Raw genomic sequence first — 12355 nt, 5'->3', positions numbered from 1 at the left:
AATGAATCACAATGATAAGCATATTTTTAAAATGTCTCACCCCCAAAACGGTGAAGAGCAGAGTAATGAAGAAAAGTAGAGGCCTGTGTCCCATGCAACATCTGGTGCACATTAAAAAGAACTGCTCCTGTGCCACCTGGCGAACAGTTCTGAAATAAAAATTTTTCACATTCAATATATTATCTTCATGAAAAAAAGGAAAAAAAACCCAAAAAAAAACAAAAAAAAACTTCCAACACTGTCTCTTGGGACGGGGGACGGTGTTAAGGGGTTGGTAAATTCAAAGTAAAAATACAAGAAAGAATATGTAACACCCCTTTAAGCAGCAACATTTCATAGATGAACTTAGGCTGTGTCAAGAACTAAAATGTCAAAATGTCACCAAGGGAGTTTGAGGGATACCCTCTCACACCCTCTTTCTTGGAACAGGCTGGAAATGTTCCTCTAGATACAAGAGTTGTATGGTAAGCCTTATGCATCTTCTGGGCATTCCACAGAATTTTTATCTCAAAGCATATTACCCAGATCAGCAGCATCTGAGAACTTGCTATGTGGTTTCTTAGTTCCCAGCAACCTGTGTTTTAATAAACCCTTCAGGTGATTCTAACATGTGCTAAAGACTGAGGATAACTGTATTACACAATGTTCTATGATTACTCATGGGAAAAACTTCTCTGGTCCCAGTACTGGGAATTTTACCTAAGCACCATGGATCTCTTAAAAAATATGTATCCTATACAGCTATCACTAGAATAAATGCTTTAAGAGGGCAAAGACATCATCCATTTAGTTTACTTCTGTGCCTCCAGAATGAAGAATCATGTCTGGCATGTAACAAGTGCTAAGAACTAGTTACCAGATGTTTAAGTACTGTTGGTTTACAAGATGGAGGTCTGTCTCCATTAGATAGTAAGCTCTTTCAAGGGCAGGGCTTTGCTTCTTTGTTACATGAGTTCCTGGCACTTAAAGCAACTTCTGACACAAGGAAGATGCTCAAAAAGTATCTCCTGACAAAACACTTGTGCATTTCAGACATTATCAACTACATTTTGTGAATAACTATGTTTCTGTCAATGTGCTAGCTGATAGACAGCTTAGAACCAGTTTTTTAATTCAATATAAGAAGCTGAAAGTATACATTCTGTGTACTAACCTCCCTCCTGGATATTTTTAAGGTTTCTGAACTCGTACATGGTCCTATAAACCAGAGGGACCTTTAGAAGCTTTGTTGGTTGAGTCTGGTGAAACTCAAATAAATTAACACCCAGAGTACTTAGTTTTGGGGGTAGAGGGTCTTTAACTTTTACAAAGTAAGTGTCATTCATACTGTCCCAGTTTATTTATCTTTTTTGAAGTTAGGTATGCAGCCCAAAGAGCATGAGGGTCTATAAAGAGTTGATGCTTGCCAGTTCCTAATGAACCCTCCCTCACACATGCAGACTTCAGTAACTCATCAAAAGAAACATGTCTTTAATAGGATTTTAAAATAAAATCTGGTTGTCTGTATCCTCACAATTTATTCAATCTGATTATTTCTCACATCTACTATTGCTGTGCTTCCAGAGTCTCTCATCTTTTATTTGGACTAATGAAGTAGTCCAAGTGCATTTCCTGCCACTCTGTAACTTATTCTCAACAAAGCAACCAGAATAAACTTAAATGTTAACCCAGGGCACATCATTCCTCTGCTCAAAACCCTTCAATAGGGGCCTTCCCTCACGGTCCAGGTGTTAAGACTCTGTCCTCCCAGTGCCAGGGGCACAGGTTTTAATCTCTAGTCAGGGAACTAAGATCCCACATGCCCAGCGGACTGGCCAAAAACAAAACAAAACAAAACAACCCAACCAACCCAAATGGAAAACAAACCCTCCAATGGATACCCATCGCAGGTAAAAGTTAATGTCTTTACAATGATCTATAAAATCCTCACCGGCTGCTTGTTGCCCCTCTGGCCTCACCTCCTATGACTCCCCTGCCTCTGCTGTTCCAGTAATCCTCGTCTCCTCCATATTGTTCCTGCCTTGGGATATTTGCATCTGTTGTTTCTTTCTGCTTAAAGCACACTTCCCCCAAGGCAGTAGGGGGAGGGATAAACATGGAATTTGGGATTAACAGACTACTAAATATATATATATAAAGGACCTACTATATAGCACAGGAAACTATATCCAGTAGCTTGTAATAACCTATGATGGAAAAGAATCTGAAAAAATATATGTATATAACTCAATCACTTTGCTATACATCTGAAAACACTGAAAAGCACCTATACCTTAATTAAAAAGCAAACATTAAAAAAATATATATTTGGCCACATAACCAAAATATATTTTTCACATAAAACAAAATTTTAAATAAGATATGATGGAGGTGTTAGCTAACCTAAGGCTATGGTGGTAACCATATTGCAAGATACGAGTGTATCAAACCAATACTTTGTACACCTTAAACTTACAGTTATGTTGACTACATCTCAATAAAGCCGAAGAAAATAAAAAAATACAATTCAAAATGAAAAACAAAACACAAAAAAATCCCACCCAAAAATCCAACACACTTCCTCCATAGATCACTATGTCACTCTTTTCAGAGCTTTGTTTAAAAGGTCTCCTTCTCAGGGAAGCCTTCTCTGACTATCCTACATAAAACTGAACTCCATTGACCGCACCCCCGCCCTTTATCCCTAATTCCTGCTTTCTCTCAATAGCATTTATTATTATAACATACCATATATTTTCCCATGTCTTCCCTCCACACTCCTCACCTCCCTTTTAGTACAGACTCCAAGAAGGCTGGCATTTTGCCTGTTTTATTTGCTGCTATATCCCTAGTAGCTAAGTTACATATGACAGTAATACTGATTAGAGCTCAAGTTTAAAAAGTTACCTTATGAAGGTCAAGATTAGACTGACATAAGAGGATGGAAAACTGACATTTTCTACAAATTTCATTGACTTGCACAAAAAGAAGCCCAAAGCACAGTCAATGTCATTGATTAAATGCTCTTAAAATGAAAAGCTAGGACTTTATAATTGGTCTTTATTCTTGGTGTATAATGTTAAAAGTTCTTACCATAACCACACCTTGTGAATTTCGTACTGACTTAACAACTTCACTAAAAAAACACTTGCCTTCTAGGTATGCAAGAAAGGAAGCCAATGTCGTATTTACTTAAATCCTGTAAACCACATTTTTAAAATGGACTAAAATACATACCTCTTAGGTGAAATTAAATTCTGAAATTATAGAAAAAGTAATTTTACTTTTGAGAATAATGTTGACATTGTGTAGACAAAACCGAACAAATTCAGATCTAAGCAAAAACACAGTTTAATAAAAATTTCCTCAATATTAATGTGCTATAGAGACAATAAACATTTGATTTCCGGGATAAATTCTGCCAACATAAATTAATTCATTTCTGCTTTAAAAATTAAGATCAAATCTCTTACAATTAAAAAGATACTTACTTGCTGTGACAGTGCAATAGTAAATCAATAATGAATGTCTGCCAAGCCTTTTCTTTACTAAGAGTATCTAAGGCTGTTGGAATCAAGGCAAAACATAACGTCATCACTTCCATTGCTTCACAGCAAACCTGTTCATCCTCCAAATCTGGCTCATTGCCTGCATTGGTCTGTAAAATTATAGTCAGGGACAAATTACCTAGAGATGCATTTAAGAAAAATCTCAAACAAGTTCAAGTTAATGCTTAATACATACCTACTCACTTAAACCACCTGGCCTCAGCCTCTTTACCTACAACTCCTAAGGCCCTTTTGGAATAGTACAGAAATGGCTATAAATAAGAGGATGAAGTCTAATTCTATTCTTCTGCTACATCCCAAGGAGGGCCGCAGGAGTACACTGAGCATACTACCTGCTTCTTTGCCCCTCAGGCTCCTGGAGACCTTCTGCGTTGTGTACTTCTGCACCAACAACTGTTCCTCAAGAATCATTCTGGCACTGCAACCAGACCACTCAACTGACTAGTTCCATCATGCAGCCTGCCTAAAGTGCCATTTTATTCAAAAGTAGTGGTCTCAGACCACTGTTCAGGAAGGATTCGAAGGTTTTCTAAACTAAAATATGCTTCAGTAGGTAGCTAATAAATTCTAACCTGAATTTATCAATAAGCAGTATTTCTAATACATGCTGGCAAAAGAATAGGCATTCAAATATTTGCTAAATGAATAAACACCACCACACCAGACATACTATAGGACGTCAAAACATATCCCAGGCAAATCAGGGTTATGTTGACCATAAAAGGGAAGCTCCTACAATTTAATTTCCCCTTCTATATATGTGGCAGTGGTTATCAAGGGCAGGTATATATAACAGAAAGTCAGAGTCAGTCTCTCTTCTTTAAATAACTTGATTAATCTAATGGGAGATCAAGGATGATACCTAACTGGCTGATATTCTTGACTGCTTTAAAAGAATCAAAAATACTTAATGCCATGGTATCCCAACTGACAGTCACCTAAACTAAAATTTACACAAGACATAAAGATAATGAAAGAAGAATAAAGAGAATAGGAGAAAGCAAATTCAGTATGAAACAATCATATCTGACCATAGTGAGAAGTACAAAAAGATAGTTTAAGAAAAAGCCTTGTGGCACAAATTCGAAGTACTTTATTTTCAAAGTAAAATTTTACTATATCCTCACCTTAACTATAGCTATCAGTTTATTTTCAACCATTAAAATGCAACTGGTTTTACTTTTAAAGATGGCAGATATAATAATTCAACCTCATGTACAATTAAACAGCATTTACTTTAAAGTATTACATTTCTGTGGTAATTCTTACCTTCTCATAAATTTTAGTGATTTCTTCATTTGGGCTAAATACTAGCTGTAATGCCCCACATCCTGATGCCCAGATGATTTTTTGGATAGCTCTAATTACACAAATATCAGGCATATATCTTGAAGCCTGCAAGACAATGAGTAATTAGAACAGTTGATAAAGCACTGGAACGAAATAATCCCTAGAAAAGCAAAAATGCTTCTCTGTAGAGGAAACAGAAATGGCTATGAAGCAGCACCACTGACTTTAGGTTCCCACATTGCCTTTGTCCCATTATTTCGTTTAACAGCAATACCATGAAGTCTGCTATTATTACCTGGCTCTACACTACTTCCAGAAGAATCTGAAAAAGACTACAGACGTGACCTAACCATTCCACTCCTAGTTTTTCACCCAGGAGAAATAAAAACTTAGGTCCACGCAATCACTTGTACAGAATGTTCACAGGAGCTTTATTCAGAGCTAAGAAAGAGACACAATCCAAATGTCCTTCGCCAAGTATGTGGATAAACACCATGTGGAATATTCATAATGGGATATAATACTCAGCAATAAAAAGGAACGGACTAATGATCCACACCACTCAGATAATGCTCAAAGCCTACTCTGAGTGAAAGAAGCTAGACATAAAAGAACACAAACTGTAAGATTCCACTTGTGTAAAAGTCTAGAAAGTGCAAACTACTATACAGTAAGAAAAGATCAGTGGTTATCTGAGGCCAGAGGAAGAAGTGACTGCAAAGGGGCATATGGAGAGAGGGACAGAGATGTTTTGTGTCTTGACTACAGTGGAGGTGAGACACAAACATGTATTTGTTAGATTGTACTTTAAAAGGGTGCTGCTATTCATTGTATATCATGAATTATGTGTGTTCAGTTGCTCAGTTGTGGCCAACTCTTTGGGACCCCATGGACTGTAGCCAACCAGGCTCCTCTATCCGTGGGATTTCCCAGACAAGAACACTGGAGTGGGTTGCCATTTCCTCCTCCAGGGGATCTTCCCAGCCTCGGGATCAAACCCACATCTCTTACATCTCTTGCATTTGCAGGTGGATTTCTTTATTATTATTTTTTTACCACTGAGCCACCTGGGAAGCCCCTTATTGTACATAAAGGCGATTAAAACCAAAAAGTACCAATATTAACATTAGACACAATTCATGTTAAGGGAACTTTATCTAGACTAACTTGGTGATTTGAGTGGGTGGGTCTAGGAAAAGGAAGCCCCAAAATGTGATAAGGGTTATTTCTACATTAACAGAGGGTCAAAAATGAAAGAAATGCACCTTCCGGAATTTGACAGCCTTACAAGTTTAACACTAACCTCATCAGATATTTGCTGAGCAAGACGAATTGACACATTTCTAAGCATGCATTCAGACGATGGATTGGGAATGCTCTGAAGGGCACTTTGTAGCACCACTGCTTGATCATGAGTCACTTGGTTGACCTGAAAAAAGTCAAACATTTTAATACTATGTACATACCCAGACTCAATCATTTGCCCCTCATTCATCCCTACTCCCCCAGGATGACATGCCCTCTGTAAATATACTGTAGAACCTATGTGGCTTACACAAAGAGTTCTTTGCATTACCAACAATGTGGGCTTTCTCTTTCCCTTGTGCAGTGGAGGGCCACGTATCCCTCTGCAAATCCCTTTTAGATCAATCTGACTTGTGTCTCTACAACTGCATTCAGCATAACTTAGAGAGGTGAATGAGTGATCAACCCACTGACTCATTCCAATTCTATCTAGAAACTCAGTAAAGTACTCCACATGCGTGCTCCTACGCAGACCCTGCTCCCCATTCACCTGGTCATCAAATTCTTCTTAGAAAAGGAGAAAAACTAAGGAATATCAGTAATAGAATAGAAGCATTAATGTATAAAAGGCACCAGAGCGTCACACTTAAGTTCATAAAGAAAAAATGTTCAAGTCACTAGCCAGGCAATTCTGACTGTTTTACAAGTTCTACCTCCTCTTTATGCTCCAAGTATTTCTACAACAGTATTTAAGACAAGTCTGTTTTACTAATTTTGCCTTTAGTGTCCTGATGACTGTGAGCTCCTTGAGATTAGAAGCTATTATGTACCTTTGTATCCACAGTAGCACATTCTCCGAATAAAAGAGAAAAGTGAAAGAGGGAAACATTTATATTTTGTTTACCTCATTAATAAGCTACTGTGTCAGGGATTACAATAAAAATGTTTTTATCTTAAGAAGAACACCACTGTTTAAAAATCCTAGTAAGTATGCTACTTTTAATACAGAACAATTTAAGACTTAGGCCACTTTTTTTCATTAGCTTTTTAAATGAAAATTTCTAACATATATGACAATGAAGAGAACAGTATTATCCACTGTGCTGCTTTAACAATTATGAACAAAAGGACCAAAATTATCTTAGCTAACCACTCCCTCTCACTTTCCATCCTCTTCCTACCCCAGGATTATTTTGAAGCAAATCCTAAATACTATATAATATCATTTGTAAATGGCAATTATTTTTGAGAAGGTTCTTTCTTTTAAACATAATCATAAGTATCATTATCACACCTATTATGTTATTATCTCAATTACATGTGATTATTATAACATCACATATATAATCAATATTCTAATCTCCCTAAGACCTAAGCCATTCCTAAAACAGAAAATTTGTATTCCTGAACCTTATGTCTTCTACTGTTAACTTAGAAAACCATCACTTATGAGGCATGTAAAAGAACTCAAATGCATAATTTTAACTTCTCATAAACAGACATTGAATTCTGGCATGTCTTGAGAACCTTTGCTAAAATGGATTAAGAATGCCATCAAGACGAAAATGAGATCAGAATTGGAGGTTAAGCCTGTTAAGGTAGGGAGAGAGGCTGGCAACAAGGTAAATCAGTTACAGGTGACCCCTGAACAGCATGGGTGTTAAGACAGACATTCCATGCAGTTGAAAATCTGCACATAGCTTTACAGTTGGCCCTGGGTATCTGTGGTTCCAATCAATTTAGGATGGTGTAGTACTGCAGTGCTTATCGAACAATCCATGTATAAGCAGACTCGAGCAGTTCAAACCTGTGTTGTACATGGTCAACTGTACATCTTTTTTATTACCACCTGTGTCTATATGAGATAGTAAGAGATTCATATGGAGTGTTTCATAGGTTGAAAATAATTGAAAGAGCGACTTCCCTGGTGTCCAGTGGTCAGGACTTTGCCTTTTCACTGTTGAGAGTCCGGGTTCATTCTCTGGTTGGGAAACTAAGATCCCACAAGCTGCTCAGCAAGGCCAAAATAAATAAAATAACTGAAAGACTATCTGGGGTTTCTAGTGGTTCCATACCAATTTTAGGATTATCTGTTCTAGTTCTGTGAAGAACGTCACAAGTATTTTGATAGCAATTGCATTAAATCTGTAGATTGCTTTGGGTATGAACATTTTAACAATATTAATTCTTCCAATCCATGAACACAGCATAACCTTCCATTTCTTCATATCGTATTACAACTTCCTTTTATCAATGTCTTATAATCTTCAGAGTATAGGTCTTTCATTTTCTCGGTTAAATTTATTGCTACATATTTTTTTTTTTCATGTGATTCCTTTCTCGATTTCTCTGATAGTTTCTTATTAGCATATAGAAATGCAACAGATTTCTGTATATCAATCTTGTATCTCACAACTTTACTGAATTCACTTATTCTACTATTTTTTTTTTTGGTGGGGCTTTTAAAGTTTTCTAAAAATAGTATCATGTCATCTGCAAACAGGGATTCAACAATTCCAGTCCTGGGTATATACTTGAAGAAAATGAAAACCCTAATTTGGACAGACACATGCACCTCAATGTTCATAATAGCATTATTCACAATTACCAAGATACGGAAGGAAGCAACCCAAGTGTCCATCAACAGATGAATGGATAAAGACGACGTGGGGTGTTCAGCCATAAAAAGAATGAATGTTTGCCATTTGTGACTACATGGGACGATCATGAGGGTATTATGCTAATAGAGTAAGTTAGAGAAAGACAAATACCGTATATTTTTATGTATATGTGGAATCTGAAAGATAAAACAAACAAGTATAGCTAAACAGAAATAGAACCACAGATACAGAAAACAAACTAGTGGTTACCAGAGTGGAAAGGGGTTGGTTGGAGAAGGGCAAAAAAGGTGAAGGGGATAAGAGGTACAAACTACTAGGTATAGACTGAGTGAGTTATAAGGGTGTAAGGTATAGCACAGGGATATAGCCAATATTTTATAACCACATGAAGTATGATCTATAAAAACATCAAATCACTATGCTGCACACCTGAAACTAACCTAACAGTGTAAGTCAACTACGTGTCGATAAACATTAACTGAAAGTCAACAGGACTTAAGGGGGCTGGGAAGAACTCTCTGCTCAGAGTACAGTCAGTGAAAAGCATTTGTAATTTTAATACAAATATAATTTAATAGAAGGAAACCAATAAAATGAGGCACTACTGGAAAGGAACTGAAAGCACTTTGAATCAACTCTGAACTCTATACTTAAGAGTTGCTAAGAAGTTTAATTTTAAAAACTGCCATCTATTATTATAAAAAGATTTTTTAAAAGTCTGTATTACCGATGCCATCGGATTCACGCCTTCCACACCCGGCTGACAAGCTTCTGCCACGGCTCGAACGTGACCATAGCCAATGGCAGTTAGCAACAGCTTGGCTATTTTAAGAGCATTGAGGTAGGCACCCCTTCGAGTTTCCATATCTGCATTTGGTAAGAAGTTATTTCTGGTTAGCATGCTCAAGACAAGGGGGAGGCCACCACTTTTCAAGAAGTGAAATTGAAAATCAGAGGAATCATCAGCCAGAAGTGCACCAGCAGGCATTAACAAGGCATAGACTACCTGGAAAAAAGAAAAACTGTATTAAAAGATTTTAAAAAGACAACTTATTTGCCTCATCATCATTAGTTTAAAATTTTCCTGTATTTTTAAATTCTTTCAAAAATACTTCACAAGTTTTCCATGTTCTTCACACTATCATATAAAAGGTCAAATTTAAAGAACATGGGATAAATTCAAAAAGTAAAACAAACCTCTGTTAGGTATAGTACTTGTGAGGCTGAAGGACCAAAGAAAAGTGAGTCAAGAGATGGACTAAGGCTGCTGTCTCCAAGTTTGGCATGGTCTAAACAAATAGCTCTTAATTTTTCTATTGTTGTGCTATCTGTAAGAAAAAAAAAAGAGACATAGTCTAAAATAAAACATAATTCATGCATTCATATTTCATTTTGGATATTCTAAAGACTACTTTAGTATGGAACAGAAATCAATTGAGTTACAGACTCAAACTTCACAAGACATAACGAGATCTGCATTGATTTAAAACAAAGAAAAAGTCACAATCAACCAGGGCTCTTTTATCACTCAACCCAGGTATGAGGGAAGCAGTCTCCTACTCAGAGATCTGAAATCAACATGTCTTCCTCAGACACTAGAGACTGAAAATGGAGAAGGAAATGGCAACCCTCTCCATTATTTTTGCCTAGGAAATCCTATGGACAGAGCCTGGCAGGCTACAATCCATGGAGTCACAAAGAGTGGGACACGACTGAGTGACTGAGCACACAGCAACGGAGACTAAAAAATACAACACATTTCAAAAGTAGCTGAAAATAACAAAATGAAAGTATGACAAGCTCTTCTCTCCAACTTTTCTAATGTTAGCCTCCATGACACCACACATTAACCGGTTTGTTACAATGCAAGAAACTTGGTGGTACCATTAGAAACTGTACCTTAAAAAGTAAACATTAAAAAAAAAAAAAAAGGGAACAGTACCTCAAAGTAAAAATATTTTTGGGATAATATTAAAAGATGCACTTCACTTAAATCACAGTGAAAAGATACCGTAGAAAAAAATCCCATTATTAGCTACCAAACACTCAAACTTACTTCAGAAAGTAGAAGTACTTTAATTTGCAAGGTAAATGCCCTATGATTTAAATACACTTGGATAAATAAGATTTTCTTTTTTCAGTAAAAGCTTTTTTTTTTTTGAAAAGTAAAGATAACTGAAAATTACTATAATTTCCATAGGCTAAACTAAATTTTAGTGGCCCAGAAATATCTTATCAAAAAAATTCAAATTAGTGTCGAAATTGTTGGTTTTCCCTATTCTGAAGAGGAGTAACATGTAACTAAATGAAATATTGTTTTAATAATATAACATTTGTGAATATCTTCTCCTGTCATTAAATATTCACCCTCTACATCATTTTTAAAGATTAAAATGATACTCTAACAATGGGTATTTTAGGTTTTCTCAAAAAACTTTTCTTAGACAATAAAGATCCAAATTATTCTCTACAAAGAAACCAATTCATACACTATATCTGAAAATATCCTGCTTAGTTTTATAAGTATTCTGAGTGAAGGGCAAAGGGAATAGGAGAAAAGAAACACGGGCTATAAGAAAAGGATGCACTGAATTTTAAGTAAATCATTTAATGTTGGATTACAGTTTATTCATTTGAGGGATCTGAACCAAATCACTAGTAGCCATTTCACCTTTAGCATCTATGAACCTAAATAACTTTAGGTCTTCGATTATGTACATGCTCATTTAACAAAATATGGAAAATAAGAGAAAAATTTAAACTGCCCATAATCCTGGATTTTAGTTTATTTCTTTCTAGTCCTTTGAAGAGATACCTAAGCCTAATTAATTATATGATATAGCAGCATGCTATTAAAAAGTCTAGAAAAATGATGAGCAGTAACACATGGGTTAAGAGTACAAAGTTTAGAGCCCAACTGCATGCATTATCTTAGAACTTCCTCTAAGCTGTGTGTCTCTGGCTAAAAGCAGCAGCGGCAGCAGCATCAACAACAACAACAAAAAAAAAAAATCACCCTGTGCCTCAGTTTCCCCATCTTTAAAATACAAATAAAAATAATAATTCCCTCCATAGGAATGTTGTGAGGTTAAGTAACTTAACAAGTGTGAAGATATTAGTTAGACCAAACTCCTGGGAAAAAGAAAGCTCTGAAGAGGAAAAGCAACTCCTCTGCTGGTAAAGCAATATACATTTTAACTTCTCTGTATCAGGCAAGAACCTGGTTTCCTGATGTGCATGGGTCACAAGAACTTCTGAGGAGTTTACCTACAGAGGACTGTGTAAGTTCTAAGGTTTAACAGCAAATTATAACGGAGGCGCTTGACTTTAGGCAAAGACTCAGAATAAATAGAAGTCAATTACTAGGAAAAAGCTTCTAATTCCACCTTGGTTTTGTTCCTCCTTTTAAAATATGTGCAAGTGTGCACAAACACTAAATGATTCCTCAAATGTTAGAATGTATAACTACTTCCTCTTCTTTGAGCTCCTGCTTCCTTTCTTAAAGAATGTGTTCATGCACGTGCCCATGTGTGTAACAACCACAGTGACAGAGACTAGGTTAACACTTGCTGAATAATGCTTAAATACCAGTCACTAGGCTAGGGTTTTCCATATACGATCTCATTTAATTCATACAATTCTATGAAATCA

General features: G+C 36.3%; 1 protein-coding gene across 5 annotated transcripts in view; it reads right to left on the bottom strand.

The window, feature by feature from the left end:
• Window positions 1-12355, bottom strand: part of USP9X (ubiquitin specific peptidase 9 X-linked) — a 116879-nt gene that overhangs the window by 29744 nt on the left and 74780 nt on the right. For all 5 annotated transcript variants that reach the window (XM_086387063.1, XM_086387066.1, XM_086387065.1 and 2 more), the window contains exons 22-27: window positions 9902-10032; window positions 9432-9710; window positions 6142-6267; window positions 4818-4943; window positions 3471-3637; window positions 41-149 (exon numbers count right to left, since the gene is read on the bottom strand). In XM_086387063.1, coding sequence (XP_086243189.1) covers window positions 41-149; window positions 3471-3637; window positions 4818-4943; window positions 6142-6267; window positions 9432-9710; window positions 9902-10032 — 938 coding nt within the window. The remainder of the gene's footprint in view (window positions 1-40; window positions 150-3470; window positions 3638-4817; window positions 4944-6141; window positions 6268-9431; window positions 9711-9901; window positions 10033-12355) is intronic.

The sequence above is a fragment of the Bos grunniens genome, chromosome X (assembly GCF_055505025.1).
Source record: "Bos grunniens cultivar Pamir isolate PY7600 chromosome X, Bosgru_T2T1.0, whole genome shotgun sequence".
NCBI classification, from domain to species: domain Eukaryota; kingdom Metazoa; phylum Chordata; class Mammalia; order Artiodactyla; family Bovidae; genus Bos; species Bos grunniens.
This window is presented reverse-complemented; position numbering and strand designations above follow the sequence as displayed.